Raw genomic sequence first — 25,819 nt, 5'->3', positions numbered from 1 at the left:
GCAGTGGTGGTCGTTGATAGTAAAAAATTTTGAAAGAATTTTTCGGTCTAAGATAAACGAGTTGGATGCTTTAGAATGAAGCTAGTTGCATGACCCGTTTAATTAGAAGATGAAGGGGAAGGAGAAGGAGAATGAGAAGGGGATGGGGATGGGGATGGGGATGGGGATAGGGATGGGGAAGGGGAAGGAAAAGGGGAAGGTTGGGGATGGGGATGGGGATGTCAGGAAGCCAAGCTGCAGTGAGTTCTACACAATCACGTTCTCATGGGTTCCTGAGAACTCATCATTTCTCCAGCACAGTCTTCACCGTATTCGGAAAGGAGGGCTGCAAATTAGGGTTTTATCATCTATGGAGGGGTTAAATTGAGTTGATTCAAACTTAGCCACATCATTCACTCATCAAGAATCCACCCTGGCAAGCTGTATGACACATGGATACACACGCTGGCGACTTAACGTGCCACATCAGCGTTCCGTTAACAGAACTATCGATAAGGGCAAACGTGAGTCACGATTCAATATTTGAGGGTTTTAATTGGGTAACTATAAATTTTGGGGTCCAAATTTAGGCCCCTCGAAAATTTCAGGGGCCAAAATGGGATTCAACTCAGATTAAATAAATAAATGATACTACACTATATGTACATGTTTTTTTTACAACCAACCTCAATCAAGTTGCACAAGTTAGGGTGTGCATTTATATCTGAATGACGTGATGAAATTTATATATTTTTGGGTCACGATTATATCAGGTAAAAATTGGGCCGTTAACATTACATTACCTTGATATCTTATTATAAGCTAGCATGTGAAAATATATAAATTTTCAAGACTCCAACCATTATTTGACATGATAAAACTTATTTAGAAAAATATAACAAGAACCAACTCTTTTCTAAAATTAAAGCATAAACATAATCAATACTAATATTGTTTAATAATACCAAATATTTAAATTAATACAAATAACACAATATTATACATTAGTATAAAATTTTATGTATTTTAAACATAAAATATTAACTTATAATCTTATAATAACTAATAACACAAAATATTAAGGTTTACAATACTTAAATTTCACATCAAAATAGCCATCATCCATCACTAATAACATAAAATATTAATTGTGTATAATGATCGGACCACCGAGTCGAGTTCAGGTGACCCGAGTTATGGCCTGGACTCAACCCGAAATAATAACCAGGTCTATTTTTAAGACCCTTATTCATCCCTAAACCCGATGAAATCACACCAAAATAGCCCCTAAAGTGTTCGGGGCCGAACCGAGTCTTCAGGCCGGGCTAGGCCATGCACACCCCTAGCACAAATATAACTCAAATGGCATAATCTCTTCATACTTATTTAGAGGTTACGTATTCGAGTCTCCTTATCTTTCAAAAATAAATTGGCACAACTATAATTAAGAGCATTTTCAAAATATAGCGTGTGCACACGTCTTACATAACTCAAAAGAGCACACTTTCTTCTACTCTCATTCTAAAATTGTTTCATCATCAAATTTAAAAATCTTCCAAAATCCATAATTATTCACAATAAAAAACTTCTCAAATCAGAGCACAAAAATTCCAACAAAACTTAAGGAAAAAAAACTGATGAATGATAATTATTCAAGGTAATGAATTCGATTTTACCTCATTTTATTACTGTCAAAATTCAAAACTTAACGAGCATAAAAAAACTACCACTAACAAGTATATATGCATGCAATTACTTAGCATGGTTACTATTACTATTTTCTTTTCCTGTTTCTCTTGTGTAATAAGATGCTCATCACTGATTCAAGTTATTTGATTCTTCTCTACTTTATCACGCTTCATATTTTTTTCTCGAAAAATTACTTATCAAGAATGTAAATGAAATAATAATGATATAACAATCAGGGTGGAGCTAGATAAAATATTAGAGGGGACCAAAAATATTTATACAATAGACTAAGACTAAAATTTTAGATAAAATATTAGAGGGGGGTCAAAAATATTTATACAATAAACTAAGACTAAAATAAAATTTTAAAGAAAAGTTAAACTGAAATTTACATATAATTTACATATAAAAAATTAAAATTAGGAGGACACCGCCCCTTTTCTACCACCTGGCTCCGCCCCTGATAGCAATAAAGTTGAAATGTTTATTGTTTGTGTTGGAATTTATATTTTGTGTACTGAACTTTATTTTTTTGTGCTGATTATTTTTGTCCTAAAATTCATTATTTTTGTCCATTGGTGGTAAATGATAAGATTGGAATTAGAACAAAACAAAAGATATTTTTGTCTGAAAAATAAAAAAAAAAACAATTTTAATTCAAAATACAACATTGAAGACCATTTTGAATTAAAAAAAAAAGATTAAGAACGATTTTAATTTTAAGAACCAAAATAAAACTTTTTTTTAACAACATTAAAATTAGCATGTCTCCCCCAAATAACCTGTACTGCGTTGTCTAAGGTGCCAAATGAGAAGGATTTTTTTGTTTTTTTTTCGGCAAACAACCTTCCAATAAGACTCTTTAGAATAAGCATCCATCCTCTTAAAAATATCCTCCTTCTACGAACAACCCTTCATCCTCCTTCTCATCCTCCAAAATATGCTGATGAGATTTCCCTACCCTGTCTCCATGGTGCCACTAAGTTAAGACCAAGAGAGGCTAAAGAAAAATCATTGATAACAGTAAGTATTGAAAAAAAGTTCGAAATTTAGTAGCCCTAGTCAGAGCATTAGAAACTCTAAGACTATGTTTAGTTATAAAAACAGGACAAAACAAGATATTAAGATTAAGATATAAAAAAATACAGAGACACAAAAATTAATAGTTTTATATTTTGTTTGATAGTAAATTAGAACACATTATAAAAATTTAATTTATTCTCATTATTTTTATTTAAAAAATCAGAAAGAAAAATACCATAATAAAAAATATAATTATAAAAAATTAATAAAAATAATGAAAAATAAAGTTGTATCTTGTTAGTATCTCTATCATAATAGTTAGAATCTCGATTTAACTCTTAAAATTTTTCGATATTACGATTTTAAATGAGTTAGTCAATTTTACGATTTAAATCTTGTTAAGATTTTACGTACTTAATTTATTTTTCGATTTCACATAAAATCTCAATTTTCTCTACTTTGATCTCTATCCTTTTTTTCCGAATAGATACAAATATATTAATTCAGTATCTCTAAACACAATATCTCTATTCTCGTCTCATATGTCAAACATATACATCTTCCATCTCATGTCTATAAACAAACTCAACCTAATAGAGCACTAGAAATTCTAACAGCGCCCTTGATTTAAAACCCTATTTTAAATCATATGCTTTTAGTGGGAATAGATTCTATCAAGATTCATCATATATACCGAATTATACCGGCTAGACGATTGTTATTTTACATTCATACAATGTTATAAAATGTCATAAACGGCGCATGGTTAGAAACACTTTTAAATCAATGACTAAACCTTACACATCATATCTAAGGATTTTTTTTATGCCTAATAAAAACAAAGATTAAGAAGAGATTAGCATTTCTAACTATGTAAATCCAAAAAACCTTCCCTTGACAAGTTGATATCCATTATTATTAACAGGTATTCGTAAAACACACCTTTTTTATTTTTTATAAACAGAAAGAACTAAAGTTAAATACAGAGTATAAACGTTCAAACTTCAAAAATATATTTAAATATAGGAAAAAAAATTCTAAATGACCCTGACAATTACCTCAAAAGACAATGAAGTCCTTAAAAAAAAAATCAAACTCAACCCCTGACATTTACTTTTATGAGACTGATTAACTCTTGTACCAAAAAAAGTCAATATTTTTTTTTTGCACAGAGACTAATCAGTCCCAAAAAAAATCAGGAGCCGAATTAGATGTTTGTCAGAGGCCGAATGGGGTATTCACTCTTTCATATATTGAAAATAAATGAAAACAAAAAAATCCTTTTATACCACCATATGTATCCATAGAGTTGACGAAACTTCCTCTAACTTCTGATGGACAAATAGCTCACTATAATTTCTTTTATATCTAAATACATTGAACTAATACAGCCTATTTGGAAACTAGATCAATTTGTATCAAATTACATTGAACTCTTACATAGTAGTTTATCCATTATCCAAACTAAGAATTATATGACGCATGAGCTACTGACCACAATACTAGAAATTCAATATTAATCTAATAGTCTAAAACAAATTAAAAATTATATAATATCCGTCTAATAACATCACGCAACCATGCTACAAAATAAATAATAAATATCTTTCGAATTATTATTACAATAGTTGTAACAGTAATTTAAAAGAAAAGAAAGAACTAAAATGAAACAAGGCCAAAGTTGTCTAATATTCTCCATTCCTTTCAAGTGTTGAGAGATCTTATGAACTAACGACAATTAAGGCAAAAGTTGATTAATCCGCATAGCATTGTACACCTCAAAAGTTGAAATCTATCATGTAAAAGGTTTAAAATTGAAAAGAGCATATTAAACCTCATCATTTGTAATGTTGAGAAACCTCCCAAACTAGTTTATCCATGAAATGGCATTTCTTGTCGAACCCCCAGCCTGGATTGCTCTGCATCATCATATTCCAATCCAAACATTAACATAAATAACATAAACATGCTACATAGAAAGCAAAAGAATCAAGCATGCTATATATGGTGGTGCATCATTTATGTAATTTCCCCACCACAGGCATACATATGATTTGCAGTCTTGTACTATTATACATTAACAAAGACATACGTCATATACATACTGCGCATATATAATTCAAAAGCATGCAAAATCATGTATGGATTAACATTAACATATCATTCAAAGTCCAAGGAAAACTTCTATTCCTTGTCCTTTTTTCAATTAATAAGAACTCTGGCCTATGTAAATATCTTACATAGTAGGTTCCAAGGCCACATAAAAGAGGAGGTCACATAAAACTTTGTTGAAACTCAATGACAGAGATCAAACACGGAATTGTGCTAAGGTTTGGTTGTTGCCCAAAAGCAACATGCTATAAATTTGTGAAGAATAGAAATGGAATAGGTATTACTGTTGATAAGTATTGGAAGAATGATGTGATAAAGGTTAAACGGATGGGTGATCAAATCATCACAATTAAAATAATGATTAATGGGGAGGCCTTTTATGTGATTAGTGCACATGTATCACAAGGCAGATTGGAAAAACAACACAGGCAAAGTTTTTGGAAGATCTAGAAGGTCTAATTCAAAACATACCATTAGTACACAATATTTCCTTGGGAGACTTAAATCGACATGTGGGGGAACGATGAGTGCAGATATGAAGGGATCCACAAGGTAAATGGTTTTGAGATAATCGACACAAAGGGCAAAATAATTTTAGGATTTTTTTTCAACCTTCGCGTTTCCTATAACAAACACCTAGTTTAAGAAACGAGACAAACATTTTCGGACATATAAAGTGGGCAAGTCGATTTTTTCTCGGACTAACTGCAAAATAATAATTTTTTTTGTCAATGTGGTTGAAAATGCTAGTAAGAAGAATCACAATAACCCTACCGTATTAAAAAAAAAAAAAATACTATGCTCTTCAACTCCAGCAAAACGTGACATGAAGTCATCAATAAAGGAACCCAATGATTAGGTGGTGGCTAATGAAAGGTGAGAAATAAAGAGATTTCTAGAAACAGGTAGAAGAAAAAGGAAGTTAGGATGAGATGGCAAACATGCTGAAGTGATTAGAAAAGTAGCAAAAGAAACCTTCAGAGAAATGAGGTACTGGAACAAGATATAAAGAATCATGGTGGTTGGACAGAAGTATGCAAGAGAAGATGAATGTAAAAGGAAATATTTCAACAATTGTTCTTTATGACAGAATACGAAAATAGGGAAAAAGTATAAGCCGACTAAGGAGGTTACAAAGCAAGAAAGAGATCTTTTGGGAGTCTTTATTGGTCTGAGGGCATGAGAGAGAAAGTTGGTGTGACGCCTATTGTTGAAAAGATGATTTAATCACATATTATGTGGTTTTAACATGTTGGGATACGACCAGTAAAGTATCGGGACAGGAGGTTATATCAGATAAGAAAAACATCAGTGGTTAAGGGTTAAGAAATGACCTAAAATGGCTCTAAATGAGATGGTTGAGAGAGATCTAAATACAAATAGACTTACTTCAGGCAAATGACATGACACAATGACGTCATTTAATTCATGCTGCCAACCCCACTTATTGGGATAAGGCTTGTTTTTTTCCCACTTTACATTTCAGAAAAGTACGGTATTTTGGTCTCTGTATATCAACCATGTATACCATCTCTATGGCGATATTTCATACTTTAAGACTTAGAAGTATTCAAATTGTGACACAAAAAAAACCCTCATTGTTTGAACCATTCTGCAGTACACTACAAAAATGCTGAGAAATGATTCGACTACTGCATAGTTTCAACTTTGGATAAGATATACTATCGAATTGCTTTTCTACTATATTTGTAGCTAATAGAATGTTTTTGGTTGTACTGCAAATCTACAATTAGAACCATTTATTATTATTTGCTAATTACTTTCTTTATAAATACTTATGATGAATTCCATAATAGGAACTTATTATGAGACTACCAACATAAGAGACAAACTCATAATAGGATCTATGGTTCAATGCCTAAAACCAAACTTGCCATCCAGTAGTTAGTTTCCAAACCTGTAGAGAGATGACAGCACGGTTAGTAAATTGCTTCACCGAAGATGGTGCACTTTTAGGAAGAGTGCTAGCAACTCTTTCTAATTCTTCATTTTGCTTCTTTGCAGTTACCCTATCTGGTCCACTGTAGTGATCGACGATCTTTTTCAGCAAAGGAACTCTCGCCATTGTCTCTTCCATTATTTCCTAGTAGGATATAAATGTCAGAGAAGCAAAAAACAAGTGTGAATAAATACAGAAACATAAAGCAGACAATTACTTCAAAGGAAAAGAAGTAATACAGCAGTTATCTAAATGTACGTGTTAATCAAGGGGGAAAAAAGTGAGTTATTGGAAATTTGGAAACCAAACTAATTGTCAAAACTCAAAACTTTGGCACGTTACGTAATTTCTAGTTGCCCTCAATCATAGATAAGATTACTAATACAGCATACCTCCCACTCCTCTTGATTTTGAATCCCTTCATATGCCATCAAGAAGGGTTTCATCTTCTCGAGTGCATCCCGAAGTGGAATAGGTTCTTTCTCATCAATATCTGGGTTCTGATCAAACTCACCCATCAAATATTCTGGCTCAAATTCAATCTGCCATAAAAAATAAAACAACAGGGAACAGTCAAATACTGTACTATGAAGATTAAACATGGAACAGAGGGTTAGATTAAAATTTTTCTCTAAGAAAGCCATTGTTCTTAATTTCTTCTGAGATAGATGAATCAAGGCCAACAAGTTTCCTAATAACAATTCAATTAACTTAATCCACTTCTTTATGCCCTTCCAATAAATCCAGCTAAGCTGGAAAGTTTCACCTTGGTTCATTGAACTACTTTTGATCATTTCTCAACAAATTCAGAATGACAGCGGCGGCTAACCACTTACAGCACAATTGGTGTCAAATGCTTCCAAATACTCATCCTCCAATGGTGAGGGGAAAACACTATTAGCCATCTCCTCAAAACCTGCAGTCAATTGATTCATGATGTCAGGCCCAACCCGCTTGGCAAACCTCTCGCCGTCTGCATCATCTCCATGAAATAGCCCTGAGGCGTAATCCTCTTCATCCTTATCCCCATCACCCCTTTCCTCCAAGTCCCTCCCTCTAAATCCTCCTCTCCCCCGACCTCCACCCCTGCCTCGACCAAAGCCACCTCTTCCTCTTCCAGCAACATCATTGTCCCGTTGCGACAGAATCCTCCGTGCAACATTCACTGCATCGTCAACACTTTGCATTGGCTGTCTCTTAGGCACAGAATCAGATGGTGCAGCATCAGCAGGAGCACGATGATCACCAACACCACCACCACCAGTGCCTGGAGCTCGTTGAGCACGGATATGCCTATTCTCTTGGGAAACTTGAGTCCTTTGATCAGGCTGCTGCTTGGGCTTCCCACGTCCACTGCCAGACAACACACCTACTATGCCTCCAGGAAGGTTCTTCTGATCACTCTCACCATCACCACTGCTAAAAATTGGTGTTTTTGGTGGCAAAACATCTGAAGACGCACCAGCACCAGCTTCAACACCAACATAATCATCATCTTCCTCTCTTTTGAAGAAAACGGGTTTCTTTGGCTCAGAATCAGGCTGCTTCTGGGAATCTTGTTGGATATGGGATGGTAACGGACCACCACGACCGCGACCAGCAGATGACTGTTTTATGGACGACATGAATGACGAGAAAGAAGGCATGCCTGACGGAGGGGCTGGCCTACCATGACCGTGTCCGCGACCAGAAACCGAAGATGGGGGAGAAGGCAACTCTGGTTCTTCAGATTTAGGATCACCAAAATTGGGCTTTCCTGGAGCTCTCTCATTGAATCCAAATGGTCCTCCCAAACCAGAGCCTCCACGACCTCGACCACTACCACTGCCGCTGCCACCACCAAAACCAGAAGAGCTGGAAAAATGTGCTAGAGTGTTCCTAGTGGCATTAGAGATGGTGGGGGTTTGGAGCCTTACTCCAATGATTCCTCTCATTGGCAATTTGATACAAAATCCTTTCTTGGGACAATACACAAAGAGGTTCAGACAGACAACATGAAATACCTGAAACAATAAAAAATCCTATTATTATGGTGATCCCATTAATAAAAAAAAAAAATAAAATGAGTGTGACTTTTAAGTATGGGAAACTAAATCAATCTGAATATGTAATATGTAATATATTTTTTTGGTGTCTGAAAATAAAACGAAAGAAAAAGAGACGAAAGAGAAAAACAAACAACAAGCACAGCCACATAGCAGTAACTACATCACAACGCAGCAGAGAAATGTAAGATGTAATATATAATGGGTCATTCTAGTAGGACTATATTATGGTGACTAACATGACTATAGTGTTTTAAAAAGTGTGGCTAAAATTAAAATAACGCTTTTTTATTGTTAAACAACATTTTTAAGAAAGTGTTACCTAAAAAAAAGTTACCAAAATATAAAAAAATGTGACTTTAATATTAACAACACTTGCATAGTCACCATAGCCACCATAGTATAGTCATACTAGAATTCACCATATATAATATAATGCTACTGAATATGTTTAAGTAAGAACCATTAGATTGAAAACATAAATTTATAAGCACATGCAAACAAAGTGTTCCAATCTTCCAATACTGCACCTCATGAAGGAAAACATAAATTTATACAATCCCATGAACAATCCAGCATATATAACAATTCCATCCATCACCAATAACATAAGCCTCAATGAAAACATAAATCTAACGTAAAAAGCCTCAATAAAATCATAAATCCAATGATATACAACATAGCATAGTCTCAATTAAAACATAACATAGTCATTCATTCATAACATTGTTGACCTTTCAAAATTTTCTTCTTTTAACTTCTAAAGACACTGAAATTAAATTAAACAGGGGGCAAAAAAATATACATTAATAACTGCCTCAAGGAACAAATTTCAACAGTGAAGAACTATTCAGAGCTTACAGGGACAAGAAGAAAAAACAAAGGATATAGAAGCAGAAAATGGTACCACGAAGGGGACGGCTGGAGAAGAGGACGGCAAAACCACAGAACCCGGACACGGCTAGTCTGCCGCGACGCTGTGCAGACGAAGGCGGCGATGCTCGAGACGGAGAGACGACTGAATCGTTAACGGCGGAGCTCCAGGCGCAGTTAATCGCGGACGGCGGAGCAGGAGCTTGAGGTGTTGTGAATGGTGGACATTGCGTGAGATTTGAGTGCGCGGAAGAAGAGAAAAGTGATGAGTGATGAGCGATGAAAATGGAGAATCGAGAATGGAGGCGCTGTGAATGAGAAAGAGCTTGTTTGGAAACCTGCTAAAAAATTTAGATACGAAAGTGGTAGGAGTGATATGCTATAATGCGGTAATTTTTTGTGTTTTTTAAAATGGTGTGAAATATATAAATTGGATCATTCGATTTATGTTTAAAAAATTAAAAAAATTTGGGATATATAAATTGGATAGTCCGATTTCTGTACTTCAATTTTTTTTATTTTTTTTTAACACTAATCGGATGGTCCGATTTGAGTACCTCTCACAAATCGAATGGTCCAATTTCTGTACTTATACAAATCGGACGGTTTGATTTCTATATTTCAAACAAATCAGATAGTCCGATTTCTACTTATCTAATTAAACGGATCCACATTTGAGAATAACACCCTAACAATCCACATTTCAAAAAAACACTATTATTGTTTCAATATCAAAAACAAAAAAGTGAGCGAATTAGAATTATTTAGAATTATTTTTCTTTGTTTTGGAACAAATAAAAAAATAACTTGAATTCATAGTTTTCAAGATCAAATCGATACGACGGGGTCATTAAATTACTAGTTCAACGAGTGAGTTATTAATTTATATCGGTCATAATTAAATAAAATTATAAAATGATTAAAAAAAAGTATAGGTAGACAATGAAAATATTAAACTATATAAACAATAGATATATTGGATATTCAATTTATTAAGTGTGTTTTTATTTTCTTAAATCAATTTTATAGTTTATTATTCATATTGTTCATAAAAATCGTTGTCTACCTAATAAAATTCTAAAGTTAAATATTAAATTAATTGAAAGAAAAATGTACAAGACCAACAATGGTGATGGTATAGCAATAAAGCCATACTACAGCCTAAGAGAAACATTTTTGTAGAGAACACCAATTGGAAGAGCAAGCCTGACTCATCAACAAATTCAACTTACTGACCATTTTCAACAACAAAAAATTTAACTTAGAAACAAAATTGAATAAATCGAAAACGTTAAATATAAAATTAAATCAAAATAGATATTAAGAGTATTCTTTGAAAAAAATGATAGACTTTAGGAACAAAAAGCATATTTTACTATTTTCTTATATCTAAAATATAAACCATTTGAAGATGCATGACTAAAATACTTCTTTCTATTCTTGACAAAGTTATTTATAGTCTATGATGGAAATATTCAACTAGCAAAACACAATTGGCGAAACTAAGAAATGGACAAATTACATCTTAATGAATAACCAGTAAAAGGAGAGACCATTATTTAGAAAAGTAAAGAAAAAAAACATGAGATAAAATGAATCCAAGTGCTAAAATAAAATAAAAAAGTTCTGCAAAATTGCAATTCTTTTTTTTTTTTTTTTAGTATTTTGAAACCTCTATGTCATATACTTTGCCATAATTCTGCTTTGATGCTCCAACCATAGTTGTTGCTGTTGAAACAAAGTTTGCTCTTGATTTGACAATTCAGATGTTTTTACCAAATTGTTTGTGGTGGACCATGTCTCAAAAGGATCATCTTCATTTGGTGTTACCGATGTTTCCTCATTACTATTTGTTGCTCTAAAAGTTGGTGCCACAACTGAATTATGAATACTCTGTGCTTCAAATTCCACAGGAACCATATTCAGAGTAGATTGAAAACTTAATACATTGAATGTTGGTGCAATAATTGTTTCACTGGAATTTCTATTTTGAAAATCTTGATGTTGAGCATCAAAGGTTGCCTCTGATTTCTCATTTGTATTTATCACACCAAAAAGTACATCCAAATTTGTCATGGAATTAGAACCTTGAAAATCATCATGACTTTGTTGGATAGGAGGATCAAGAAATGGATTATATTGGATTGGAGGTACCAAAGGTTGGTCCAAAAAATTGACAAATGAGTTAAAATCATTTGCCAATTTAGGTGATGCTTTTTCAGGTGCAATTGTTGACTCTGCCAATACCAACTCCCAACCCTCCTTGGATTCATCATCAACAACAACTTCTTGTGATTGTTTCTCATCCTCTGACCCATCATTATTAGAGCAAGTGTCTTTCTCATCCTGTGATGAACTTGACCCTGCATGAAGAAGATTCCTATTGTGTTTGGATCCATCATTCGTCGAAAACGAAGCTTGGTCTTTAAGGAACTCCTGCAATGTCTCCATAAGCACTCTAGAAACTTTCTGCACAGTTGGGTACTCATAGGATCTCCCAATCCCAATGCCCTTACAGAAACTATAAAAAGCAGATAACTCTTCAAATTGCTTGCATGATTTGTCACAAGCCTTGTAAGCAGCCACACATGCTGCATTTGCATATGGCAAATGGAAAAAGCTATCCAAAACTACACCAATCCCATCACTTATATCTCTATAAAGATCAAAACTTTCCTGCATGACGGCGTAAAGCGAAACTTGAACCACACGGTTTCCCCTAGCCGAACCGGTAGGCCTAGTACCAATGGCTCTGTCCAACAACTTTTGCCAGTTTACAACTCTATCCAAAACAATGCTGGGTTTCATATCTTTCATATTATCATTCTTTATGTGGTTCTTATCATGATGATACGCGAATCTCCTCTGAAGCTTTCCGGTTAGGAAGCAATACAAGCGCTCGTCGAGGTAGAGAGCAAATGTTCTTACAAATGCAGTGTAATCCCAAGGACTAGAACCGGAGTCATCCCTAAAATTAGAAAGGTTGAGAATCCTTGCACCTTGTTTCATTGCATGGAATATTTCCTTTGGAAAATAGACATCACCATCTTGGAAGATTCTAAGCACAATCATAAGAGATTTGAGGGCAACAACCCAATTGCGTGTCTTCCCAATTCGTTTGGATATTGCTTGGGCGCATGCGGCTGCATAGAGTTTGTTGGATGAGACTATTTGCACAATTTCATTGATGTAACGCTCTTCTATTTGATTTTTATCATGGGTTGTGGCCTTAAGAATCATCACTTCTAGATTCGCTGCATTGGTTACCTTTGCTAGGCTAATGCTAGTTTGGTCTTTCACTGCTCCAATGGCCTTCCTTAGCTTGCTTGGCATGCTGAACCAATTCGAATTCTTGTGTCGAAAAAGGAAAAAAAAAACTCAATTCAAAGTTGAGGAAGAAGGAAGAGTGTGGATGTTCTTTTGGATTCTACTTTTAGTGAATGAATTTTGATGGTGGTGAGTAAAGAATGGAAACAAAACTAGGACAAAGCAAAAGTATCGTTCTTTGTGTTGACTAATAATCTATGCTTTCTAGTTAGTAATGTAGTTGGTTATTATGGATTAGATTTGTTACCTTATTGTCTTCCATTTGTCTATTCTTTTGTGTAGACATTAATTATATTTCATAACAACCCAACTAACATCCAAGTATTTTTGTAATCCAAGTCCAACTAAACAGGTCCAAACTCAACAAAAATAACTTTCATTACAGCAGCGAGTACACATGCGCGTTTTAATAATACTTATTCGTCTTCATCTTTGTCTCTAAAAAGTTCTAGGTAGGAGATATAATAGGGTTATAGATTAGAAGTTATGGCCAGTTGGTCATTTGAACAACTTTGCACATAATATACTAATATTAATTAATCTCATAAACGCTACATGACATGAACAGTAATTAAACATCTAAAATCTTGACGCTTAAAGAGTTTGAATGATCAAACTACTCAATTTTTATTTTAATAGATTCTTTTGTGAATAAAATATCTTAGTTTCTTAATGAAATCCCATAAAAAAATGAAGTGCACATAATTGAATGGGTCATTCTCCACCAACATATAAAAAGATGTCAAATTTTGAACTATATGCTACACTGTTACACACAACTTTTTTGAAAAAAAAAAGTTATACAAGTGCATCTAATTTGCATTTTCATTTTCTGTTTTTATTTTTAAAATTTTATGAAAAAAAAAACCATTAAAAGTAATAAAATTCTATTTCTCTTTTTACCCACTATTTTTTCTTTTTACTTCACAAGTCTAAAAACAAAAAATACTGAAAATAAAAACAAAAAATAATAACACAAATCAAACACACTCTTAGATAACCAATATTTTTTTCTTTACACTTGAACTAACTAAATTCATTTTTTTCCACTAAAAGTATTTAACTCCCTAATATTTCTCGAACTATTATTGACAAAATAATAAAATAATATTCATCTCTGAATTAGTGAATTTACAAATACCGAAATTACGGATTTCAACTCAATTTACAAGATTTCTATACACATATATACATACTATATACCTGAACATAGTGTTACAAAAAGAAATACGGATCAAAAGGAGAAAAGGTGATAACAAAATTTGTTACAAACAAAAAGAATATCTAAATTCCTATACTCGTGGCAAGTTCACTGAAAATGCAATGATACAGAATGCGGCATTCTGGTGTTCCAGTACTGGAGGTCGATATGTGAGGAATGTATGAAACTTGTTTTGCAATTTATAGTAGTCTTTGAAAAAGGCGTTATCTACTCAAACCAACTTCTTTTCTTCTTCCTGAAAGTTGAATTCAATAAATAAGCTTAAAGATAAAGAAGTACCATGAACTTGATAACTAAATCCCACATCAACACAACATGGAAGTACCAAAACCAAACAATGCTATCCATGTATTTTTGGAAGGTAAAATAAAGAAGTTACTTTAATTTCTTTGAATAAAGTAACGCAAGTAAATAAGAGGCAACAAACTTGAGTTGAACTCATTTACCAAGATGCAACATCTTATTGATTTATTCTATGCAACTGTAAATAATCCAACTTAAAGTCACGGAGTTAACTATCAAGCTTTTTCTCCATTTTTTCAGTACCTTAAAGCTCAACAACTTGGAATAATGTGGAAAAAAAGTTCAGAAGAATGGCATAATGAGCAGATATCAAAATTTGAATTTGAGAGATCTCACAAATAGAAGTGTCATTGAATTTGTACTACTGCCTCTCAAATCAGATTGCTGTGATCTTTGGCATCCCCGGTATAATCTTTTGATAAACTCCTGTAGATGATTGTAGATGCTGCATGCATTTATACCAAATTAAGGTTAGCACATCTAATATTTGCCTGATGGGTGGACAGTAAGAATTGACATGTCACAGTAATAAGTGTGATTTTGAAGAACGCTAGTATCACTGCCAAACCAACATCTACTCACACAATTTACGATCCAAACCACATGGTGTCATCCCCGAGGGGAAAAAGAAAAGTAAATTTCAATCCACTTGACCAAAAGAAATGCACATATAAACTCTAGCATACTATCAAAAATGCTTAAGAAAAACATGGAAACCATGCAACAACCTGGAATTCCACTGCTCAGATTGTATAGAACAACCATGTTCTTCAACTTCAGTGATCCCAACTCTTGAAAGCCAACCATACTCTATGGCCTATAGATTTAGAGAAAATTGATCTAAGAGGAAGAAAAAGCCATAGGAATTTCCAGTTCTGCCATTTGATGTCTACAACTTGCAGAAAGCGAGACAATTTCACATATCCACATTTCTTAGGCTACAATTGTGAGTATAAAAGTGAATGGAGAGATATGGCTAATAATGGAATGAAAGAGAAAAGTGTGGAATGGGATGGATATGTTTATGCACACCCTCGTTTGGAAGTTTGATGAAGGGATTGGAGAGAGATTCAACACTGATTTGGAAGTTCAATGGCTAATAATGGAATGGCAAGATAAAATAACGTTTCTCACCAAACTTCTAGCATAATTGATCACTGGCATAGTATCAAAGCCTTTCACACTAAGAGGGCAAGATATTATCCTTGCTTCCCCTAATAAGTACAATTTATTTATGGTGGATCTATACACAATCCACGTATCAAGTTGCACTGAAAGATCGTGTGCAATGATGTGCTGCTTATTCAGATGTATTGCATGCTGTGGTTACCACAGATAAATTCCTCATCTATCCTTATGTTTTTCTGCTCCTATTTGTCTATTGATCTTTATTCAGGGTTCTTAGTTAGCGTGGAAGTGCCCTTGAACAAATTATTTTATGCTCAGCTTCCATTTGATACAAATACAACAACAATAAAAGCATTTTTCCACTAGTGAGATCTACTATAGAGATCAAACCACATTAATGCGTCCTATCATAAGCCATTTAAATCTAGTTCTTAATCATTTCTTTATTAATTACCTTGGTTGCCCTCAACCTCTAAACTTTATTCAATCCTCTTTTTGAAAAGAGATATTGACGACAGGAAACTAGGCATATATAATAACTAACTGTATAGAAACTAAGCTTTTATAGGAAATTATCACTCTCATTCATTGAATTTTTTTTACTGTAGTCACTTTGTTTCGTGTGTGTGTGCGCGCGTGCGCACGCTACTATCAATAACACTAAGGAACTTTCTATTCTCACATATTCATTTTTTCTGTCATTTCAACTCTGTGTGCACGCGCTACTATCAATAACACTAAGGAAGTTTCTATTCTCACATATTCAGTTTTTCTCGGTCATTTCAAGTCCTCTGTATTAGGTATCCATGTTATGGTTTCGGGGAGAAAATAGAAAGTGTAAGGGTATTTTGAGAAAGGTCTAGTAACTAACTCTGCCAAGCTAGCAGAGTAGTGGTATGTGAAAAATATATTGCTGTTAAAGGAGAATAAGGTGAAGAATGAGAATTAGAGAAGCTCATTCTGGTCTTTGGGACTAAACCAGTCCTTAAGAGAGTGGCAACCTCTCGAAATACTGCCATGTTACTTAACTTCTTTCATAAATAATACTATTTTGGGAAATAGGGTGATGCACAATGATATCACTCTATATCTCCCTGTTTCAGTAATTCTCTCTAGACTACTCTGTTCCTTTATACTTCTTACTGGTACCATATTCTTATACTATTAGATCTATTCTTCTTATTAGGGCTTCTACAGTTCATTTCATCACATGATCAAGCCATCTAAGGGAAGGTTCTTCCATCATTTCCAAAACAGGTGCTACCCTAACTTTCTTGGTAATGGAAATCTTTACCTAGATGGCCCAATTTATGACGAGACACGGTTGTTGACAAGTTGATAGCCAACCAAGAAAAAAAAAATGTTCTTTTCCCACTTGAAGATATTAGCTATATGCTTCAAAGAACCATTGCCTATACAAGAACCCATGTTGTAGACACTGGCATTCAAATATAGGTCATTCCTAATCATTTGTTCTATAACTTTTCTTGATCTCCCTTTGCCCCCGTCTCTCAACAAATTTGTTAAGGCAAGTTAGTTAAAAGGACCATTTGCTTTGCAGAAAATAGAAATCAATGCATAATCTTATCCCAAATCACTGGTTGTGCTGAAGAAACCACCTTTATATGCTCAAACGACATGCAATAAAGTGTGTTCTAAATTGCACATTGCACATTGCAACTAAATTAAGTTCCTTAATTATCTTAGGTGCTATTTGGTCTTATAGAAAGAAGACCTGTAGAAGCCCATGTAAGAAGAATAAATTAGATTTAAGGAAATCTAATAGTAGGAGCAGAAGGAGACCAAGGAAAAATGGAATGACTACAAACATGGTTCATATGAAACATTGTGATGCGCTATTGCATCATGGATTCCTTATCCCCGAAGCTATGGGGTTATTACTTCACTCTATTTATGAAAGGAAAAGAACTTGTTAAAATAATGATTTTCTATAAATACAATAGCGTAAATCAGAGAAAGAATATATTACTCGTATGTGATGTGTGTAGATTGCATCTTGATTGTATTGATACATGAGAGAAGACTAACATGAGCACCTACTCAACTACTCTCCATCAATGCACTACCTAAACTACTAACCACTAACTAACATTAATATCTCTCATCATATTTCAACAAAACTATCATCTGATTTTATCTCTTTTACTAAACTACACGAAACTTGTTCCAATAACTATCAATTTATTTCTTATTCCAAATAAATAAATTTCTATATATAGTTTGCCCTTTCTATGCACTTTTCAGTTTCTTAACTTCTTCTCCCTCCGCAAAAACCAAAGCCTTAGATAGATGAAATCCATAGAGTATTGAACAAGCAACCTCATGAGTATAAAGCAACAAGAGAAGCCCCACGGCTTCCCTCATGCTACAACAACAATAGAACCTTATCCCATTAGGTGAGGTCGGCTACATGGATGACACGACGGGCTTCACTCATTCAAATCAAACAAAAAATGCCACAACTTCTCAAAGAAGATATGACATCTACACTAAAAGTAGCAATCAGAGAAATTAAAGAAAGGGTAATACTCTATAAAAGGAATAGACAAAACTGAAGGATTAAATCCCCTTCGATCACAAATATTCATATTACTGAATAAATAATGCAAAAAGGAAAAGAAGCTATAATGAATAAAGTCAAACGCCATGCAACAAAAATTATATGAAAATTTATCACTACATTGAATGCATTCTCTTTCAATGTAAAAAATGAAATAGACACATGCCTTAGTCGATGCCTGTTGCAGGCTGTGAAAAAAGCAACAAATCCATACAGAATACTCTTGAGAGCACGGAAAATCTGAAAAGGAAAAGAACAAAAATCTACAGATCAGGATAACTTTCTAGAAAGAGAAGAGGGAAAAGAAATGCATAACTTATTGGAGTGCCATATTCAAACCTGGGAAAAAAGGTCATTCCAAAGAGAGCGCCAAATGGAAACCTCATAGGTGGTAACAGTTGCCTCCGAAGATGATGCTAACTCAAGAATGCTACTAATAATCTGCCATGCATCCCCAAGTACATCAAAAATGCACGTACATACAAAAGTCAGCACACTTGATATTGCAAGGACCAGACGTACAGGTGCATACAGTATTTCCCAGAGAATAAAAAATACAGGATATATGACACATGTTCCTGCAGTAAATTAGAGATGAACACCCAAAATATATCAGATGACAATTTATGTTGAAAAGAATAAGTTTAAGAAATAACAGAGTACCAGAATTCCAATACACATGATGACCTACCAATTCTCCAAATAAAAGTAACCAGAAGCCATATTGGTACAAAGAATAGCTCCAGTATATCTCCCACTAGAGTGTAAAAAGTCCCAATTCCAAGCCACAGGACAGAAAATATGCTTTCTACTAATTCAAACAACAACTTCAAACTTGGGAGAAGAAATCCAAATATCTCGAATAGGGCCTCTGCAAGAGGTTGAACAAGAACAGAAAAAAAGGATCTTGTGGTATGTGTAAAGGCAAGAAACCACCTAGTAGCCTTCTGCAAGTTATGTAGAAACAGCATTGTCCCTAAATATCTGACCCTTGAAACCATTTCCCAACTTTCAACCCAATCAAAAAGAGGTCCACATATACGAGCAGCAGTTGCCTTCAGAACAGGAACATTTTTGTATAAATCATAGAATCCAATGAGAACAGTTACTAATGAGATTAAAACATATAAAAGTCTGGCAAGTGGGCACATCCATGGACGATAAAGATTGCATATTACTGGGTAAGACTGAAGGAAGATGACCCAAGATGGAAGGCCTGCCTCTAGCAAAGTAAGCAATCGCAGGTCAGATATTATAACTTCCCTTAATTTAAATGGAAGGTCATGATCATTAAACCTAAATAATAGTAGAACATCACTATACTGCGTGGTTTCAATAGTCTCAACAGCATCAAAGCTTGAGCTCCGGGAAAAATTCACCGAGTTATAACCAGAAACACAACGGGAATTCACTAGTTTTCTTCGCTTATTGGGTCCAGAAGAAGGAGGTGTGAGTAGCATGCCTGGTGTTTCTACAGCATCATCAGAATATAATCCAATAGTGGTGTCCCAACCATCCTCAACAGTTAACAAACCATCGTTGCAGATGTTCTCATCATCATCAATAGATATTGTCCCAGAAAAATCTTCACTTGCATCGTAAAATATCTCCCCTGTTGAAATTACAGATAAGAGGGGAAAACGATCATTGAAAAATTAACATTGCTCCAGAAACTACACAAATCATGCAGCTAGTAGTTGTCATCGTGTAACAAGATTCAGCAAATTCTACAATCAATATATAGCCTCAAAATTTGAGGCACAAAATGCATCAGTTTAAAAGGAATAAAAAAAGGGGGACAATCTGAAAGTTCAAGGGCTAGTCCATGGGACTCCCACTATGACTATAGGACACAGGATAAATGGTGACAAAAAATTTCCACCATTTGAACCCACCCCCAGCCAAAAAAAGTGCACTCCAAACATGGCACAGTCCAAACAATCCTATGAAACCCAAACTTAATGTTAGAGAGAGAGAGAGAGAGAGAGAGAGAGAGAGAGAGGTACAGATAGAGGTAGCAGGGACATAGGGGCATATCTCCCCATGCATATCCTTGTTTCTGCTCTTGCATGAAATTAAAATGCAACGATACGTATCAAGGCTTCTCAATTTTCTTATGTTGTGCACACTCACACTAAGGCTTTGTTTGTGTGGAGTAAAGTAGGAGGGAAATAGAGGGGAGGGAAGAGAAATTAGAAAATTTTCTTTGTAAATTACACAATAAAATTTAAAATTTCTCTTCCCTCTCCTCTATTTCACTCTACACAAACAAAGCCTAAAGTAAAGATAAGAATTCTTGTTACTACCTGAGGCAGAATCCAGGTGTATTTTCAAAAGCAGAAGTTCAGGTAGTGTTCCCGAGAACCAAGTAGTCATACAGCTTCGAGCTTGAGCTATACTGTCAAATTCCCATCTTTTCATGCGTTTTGCTTCTATAGCCAGTGATGTATCAGTCTGCAGATCAAATAAAAGATAACAAATAAAGGTAAATTGTGAATGAAGAAAGTAAAGACAGTGTGGCGAACAGATGTGGTACCTGAAGTTCATTAAGGTAGTTGATACCACGAACACTTTCCCATTCAACTTCAAATATAATAAAACCATACAAAGTCCTTTGCAGTTCACTGCTAAATTGCAGAGTCTCCCTTAGGTTTTTCACAGGTAGTAAAGCTTTCTTCCTTGTCATCACTGCTTCAACGAATGAGAAACATCTCGTAAATTTCTTTGAATTACTTGTGCTTGATTGTGAATAAACATCCTTTTCTTCCTTTCTCCCTCTTCGGGCTTTGGTGTATGCAAAAGGAGATAACCTTGACTGCAAATCAATAAAAATGATATAAAATTTAACAACCAAGAGAGTTAATTAGAACAAATTATTTCAACGACCAATGGTGTCCTTAACAACCTTGGTAACCATCAATTGCCAAATGTGCGCACCCCGTAAACCAAGGTCACTCAACCATGGTCTGTTGTCCACCAAAATATACATTTTTTTACTTTCATTGGCAAGGAAAATACTAAGATCTGCAAAATAAGATTGCAAGTCTCTGCAAAATACATCACAAATATTCATTAGATAAGTACAACAAATACCAAATCATACCAACATAGCACAATCAGGCCCTGTCAATGTAGATTTAGAAAATTTAATGTCCTAAATCATTAACAGAATTTGATAAATGCGGCAAGCAATATGTCAATCAGCAAGCAGTTAAAACACAAAACTAAGCAAAGCCTAACATGATGAAGGACACCCCCGCACCATATTTGGACACTAGAAAGCTCCAACACAATTTCCAACTTGCTAGTTATGTCTTTCATTTCATAACTTTCAGCTTATTGTCTATAGTGGATAAGGTCAAAGGTATGCTTACAATTTTCAACAGAGATTGGCTATGAAACAGCAATATTGAACCCAAACTATAAAGCAAGTAAGTCCCAGAATCGGAACTCATCAGTCCACGGAATGAGATGGAGGAATTAAACTTGTCCATTTAGGGAGTAGGGACCTATAAATCCAACATTGTAATTCTTCATACACTTAATTTTTTTTTTCCTTTCAGACATATAAGTATTCAATTTACGTGGTACTTAAAACGAAATTCAACCTCTCCTACAAAGACAAATATTGAGAAGAAAAAATAAAAAACAAGTGAATCCACCAAAAGTTTCCCAGCAGCTTCCATTCCCATGTGAAAATTCCAACATAGAACAAACCTTTCCCAACACCGAAAAAAAAAAAAGAAAAAAAAAATATCAAATGCATTCCAAATGTGATGGTTGAGAATCGAAATTGAGAGTAGTCACTAATAACGATAAGGGATAATGGTATTCCTTGGATATTTCATTGTTTTACCACATAACACAAGAATTAAAAATATATATTTAAAAAAAATACCCAATTTGCAAACTGGTGAGGGGGAAAATGCAGCGTCCATCATCACCATTCCCCATGAAGAAGAAAACAAGTCCTCCCTCTAAACCTTTCTTATAGCTGCAATCTTCACCAAATTAGCAACTAGCACCTGCTTCAATTCAAATTCGAATAATGATAATTATAATAAAAATAATAATATTATTAAATTAAAATTAAGATGAGAAGAAGAATTCACCGCATGCATTGAACACAATTCAGCACCAGAAACAGGTGCGTGAGGAAGAGGACCAGACGAACGGGCATTCCATGTAAGTGGAGAACGATGGAAGAATTCGAGCAGAGAAAGGAGTGCGATGAAGCAAAGAGCGAGTAACTTCATAACCAAGAAGAGAATAAGACAATTGAGGGAAATTAAATTAAAAACAGAGAAAGAGAAAAGAAAAAGGATATAAGAGAGAGAGAGAGAGAGAGAGAGAGAGGAATTTAAAGGGTTGGCATAAATGCGGGGACTGAAATAGATCTAGAAGAGCGGTTTCAACGAGTGTCAGCGAGATTCTATTGACGGTGATGACAAATTTCAATTCGATTCAGAAAGAGAGAGACTGAGAAGGAAGAGGAGAGGGAAGAGGGAGCGAGGGATGGAAGGAAGAACAATAACAAGAGAGAGAGAGAGAGAGAGAGAGAGAGAGAGAGAGAGAGCATTTAAACTGGTGTAGATCACGTTCGTTGTTTTGTTTTCTTGTTTTTATCTATTTATTTATTAGGTGAGGACCCGGGCAACTTGCACAGGATTATAGAATTTATTATCGCATGTCAGAATGTATTTAATTTAATCGTTAATATTTTTCACTTTGTGATGATAAGAAATTCAATTCACCCGTGTTTACCAATGATAATACGATTATATGAATAATTATCAATTAAATAAAAATATATTATATTTTTAAATTATTTATTTAAATTTTAATATTAAAATAATTATTTTTATATTTAATAAAATAAATATTTGATATATCTATTATTTATATTATTTAATATTTTTATTATTTATTTATATTTTTTTTTACAAATTTTTAATTGCCATTTTGATCTCTTATTTTTTTTAAAAATGTCAAAAGTCAAAACATAATTTTTGTAACAACATTAATCATCATTCTAATGATAGCAAAAAATATTCTTAAAATTAAATCTTAAATCGTAAAACTTTATTACGAAAACTAATTGAAGATATTATAAATATAATATGTCTTAATTACATTAAAATCTAAACAAAATAACAAAAATTAAACAAAAATACTAAATAATCAAATTTTTTTCTTAACCAAATTTGATTAAATTAAAATTTACATATTTTTTTTCATAAGCTCTTCTTTTTTATTATCTTCTTTTTTTTCATTATCAAAGACAAAACTAGATAAAAACATTAGAGAAAAATAAAAAATTAATTTTATAATAAAATAAAATAAAAATAAAAATTTTAAGAGAATTAAACTAAAATTTATATATAATTTATATTAAAAAAATTTAAGAAATTATTGTCTCCTTCCTCGTAAAAAAGTTTCATATTCATTATCATTGTTATCATCATTATTATATTATTTCCTTTTCATCCTCTCTCTTCTTCTTTTCCTTTAGCATTGTTGTCTTTTTTTCTTTTTAAAGAAAAATGAATAAAAAAAATTACAACATTCTATTTTATATTTTTGTACAACTCTTTTTTAGCATTGTCTTTTTCATCAAAAAAAAAAGAAAAAAAAACTATAACATTTTATTTTATGTGTCACTCTTAAAAAATTTTAATGTCAAAATTAAAAAATTTCTATATCACAGTTAAAAAAACTTTATGCTATTTTTTATATATGTTTTTCAAACAATTTCTTCTCCTTCTTCTTCTTATTTTCATAATTTTTTTTGTTTCACACTCTTATAATTTTTATTGTTTCATCCTCTATAAAGAATAAAAAATTAAACAAATAAAAAAACAAATAAAAAAATTATACTATTTTTTATTTAGATCTTTTTGACAATAAACACAAAAAAATTAAAAATATATATATAACTTTATAATAAAAATACAAAAATTCTGCATGAATAAAGAAAAAAGAAGAAAAATAAAAAGAAAAAGAAGAAACTGCAGTATCAAATAATTTTAAAAAATTCAGTGTTAAAATTAAGAATTCTTTGTGTCAAAATTAAATAATTTTTGTATCATAGTTAAAAAATTTTAATGCTATGTTTCACGTGAAAATAAATATTAATTACCATCTCAATATTCTTACCTTTGTGAACCACCTTTCATATGCTATGATTTTCTCCAAAATCAATCATTTTTTTTTTCACAACCCTCAATAGAAGAACTTATTCAACTATTAATCCAGGAATAAAAAGAGTTTAAATCTATCATCCAAAAAAAAGAAGAGAAATTAGATCGTCTCAGAAAATTAATGAACCGAATTACTACAAGCATGCCTATCCTCTCTTTTATTGTACTACCATCAAACGTACGCGTAAAAATAAAGTCAACCATAGAGAGTGGTATGAAAGAAAGTTGGAACCTCAAGTGAAAGAAAATGAGATAAATAGGTGAATTATGATAAGCAAGGATATTAAGTGCATTGAATTTGAAAGAGTGGTTAAAAGTTTAGGATGAGTTAAGCAAGTAACAAACTTTATCATTGAGAATGATTCCACATCAACCAGTAATCTCGATAAATTTGTTGAACCTTTATCCATTAAATATGAAAGTAACGTTGAGAAGAAATGTTCACAACCTTCAAAATACACTTTGAGTAATAAAATTAATGTGAAAGAAGCTAGTAACTAAAAGGCGAAAATTATCATAAAAAAAGTTAGAAAGCGTAAAAATCATATTAGCAAATTATTTGAAATTTTCTCTTTATTCAACACATTTTTTTAAGTGAATAATTTTTTCTGTTAGAAATTTTTTAACCTACGTCAATATATTTTATTGAAGTACAATGGCTAATTTCAAACTCATTATTAATTGAAAAGTAAAAAAGAGTCAAATGTTAATCGACAATACAAAAATCAAAGTTCGTAATAAAAGATATTCTGAAATTTAAGTTTTAAAACTGGTGTAAAGTTCAATTTATTGGAATTCGACCGAAAGTTTGAAGCTTAAAAGGAAAATTTAAAAATTTGTCCTCTCCAAAAAAAATATCATGAGCAACAAAAAGTTTTTTCATAAGTCTAAAACTTTGTAAGAAAATTTATTTTCTTGTTGGACACCTAGTATTTTTTTTTTTTGAGTCTTTTAAAGTTTGAATTTCACTTTAAAGAGTAAAGTGTAATCTTCTATCTTTGAATAGTTTTTCTTTCATATTTGTTTTTTGTCCCACCCAATGAAATCAATGATAAGAGATTACATTTTATTATCTAAAATAAAATTTAAATTTTAGAGGATTCAAATCTATTTTTCTTTTATTTTTTATTAAAAGTAATTTTTTTTCATTCAACTAAATTAATCTAACCCAACTTTTTTTGTGTGTCTAAACATGGAAAGAAACAAAGTAAACATTATTCTATATCCGAGCGGATGATTTGTTGGAGATCAACACAAGGCTACCAAATAACATGATTAGAGTTACTATTGGCACCATATCTAGCCATCCAATCTGCAGCTCTATTTGCTTCTCGAGACACCCACTCAACGTGAACAAGTCAAGGACGAGATAAAAGC

The 25,819-nt window shown here is 33.0% G+C and overlaps 3 protein-coding genes across 5 annotated transcripts; all 3 read right to left on the bottom strand.

Moving 5' to 3' along the window:
- Positions 1 to 4,272: 4,272 nt before the first annotated feature.
- On the bottom strand, positions 4,273 to 10,018 carry LOC130977112 (uncharacterized). Its single transcript, XM_057902127.1, has 5 exons — positions 9,716 to 10,018; positions 7,600 to 8,766; positions 7,156 to 7,305; positions 6,722 to 6,907; positions 4,273 to 4,610 (listed from the first exon to the last, which is right to left on the bottom strand). Exons 2-5 carry the CDS (start codon positions 8,695 to 8,697, stop codon positions 4,530 to 4,532), a joined length of 1,515 nt encoding a protein of 504 aa, XP_057758110.1. The 5' UTR covers positions 8,698 to 8,766; positions 9,716 to 10,018; the 3' UTR covers positions 4,273 to 4,529.
- A 1,337-nt stretch (positions 10,019 to 11,355) lies between these two features.
- LOC130973896 (clathrin coat assembly protein AP180) lies at positions 11,356 to 13,014 on the bottom strand. The gene has a single exon (XM_057898583.1). The coding sequence runs from the start codon at positions 13,012 to 13,014 to the stop codon at positions 11,356 to 11,358; it is 1,659 nt and encodes a 552-aa protein (XP_057754566.1).
- A 1,049-nt stretch (positions 13,015 to 14,063) lies between these two features.
- On the bottom strand, positions 14,064 to 22,811 carry LOC130976305 (uncharacterized). Of its 3 annotated transcripts, none has more exons than XM_057901133.1 (10): positions 22,355 to 22,806; positions 22,141 to 22,267; positions 21,148 to 21,289; positions 20,779 to 21,057; positions 20,549 to 20,696; positions 18,934 to 19,854; positions 18,582 to 18,820; positions 18,409 to 18,482; positions 14,870 to 14,978; positions 14,064 to 14,465 (listed from the first exon to the last, which is right to left on the bottom strand). In XM_057901133.1, the coding sequence occupies exons 2-10, from the start codon at positions 22,194 to 22,196 to the stop codon at positions 14,442 to 14,444; spliced, it is 1,992 nt and encodes a 663-aa protein (XP_057757116.1). In that variant the 5' UTR covers positions 22,197 to 22,267; positions 22,355 to 22,806; the 3' UTR covers positions 14,064 to 14,441. The 3 variants fall into 3 exon arrangements, with proteins under 3 accessions (XP_057757116.1, XP_057757117.1, XP_057757115.1); XM_057901134.1 differs by lacking the exon at positions 14,064 to 14,465 and having other exon boundaries at positions 14,473 to 14,978; positions 18,582 to 18,683; positions 18,765 to 18,820; positions 22,355 to 22,811; XM_057901132.1 differs by lacking the exon at positions 14,064 to 14,465 and having other exon boundaries at positions 14,473 to 14,978; positions 22,355 to 22,807.
- Positions 22,812 to 25,819: the final 3,008 nt, after the last annotated feature.

Source organism: Arachis stenosperma, chromosome 4 (genome assembly GCF_014773155.1).
Source record: "Arachis stenosperma cultivar V10309 chromosome 4, arast.V10309.gnm1.PFL2, whole genome shotgun sequence".
Lineage (NCBI taxonomy): Eukaryota > Viridiplantae > Streptophyta > Magnoliopsida > Fabales > Fabaceae > Arachis > Arachis stenosperma.
The sequence above is the reverse complement of the archived record's forward strand: the minus strand, read 5'-3'. Positions and strand labels throughout refer to the sequence as shown.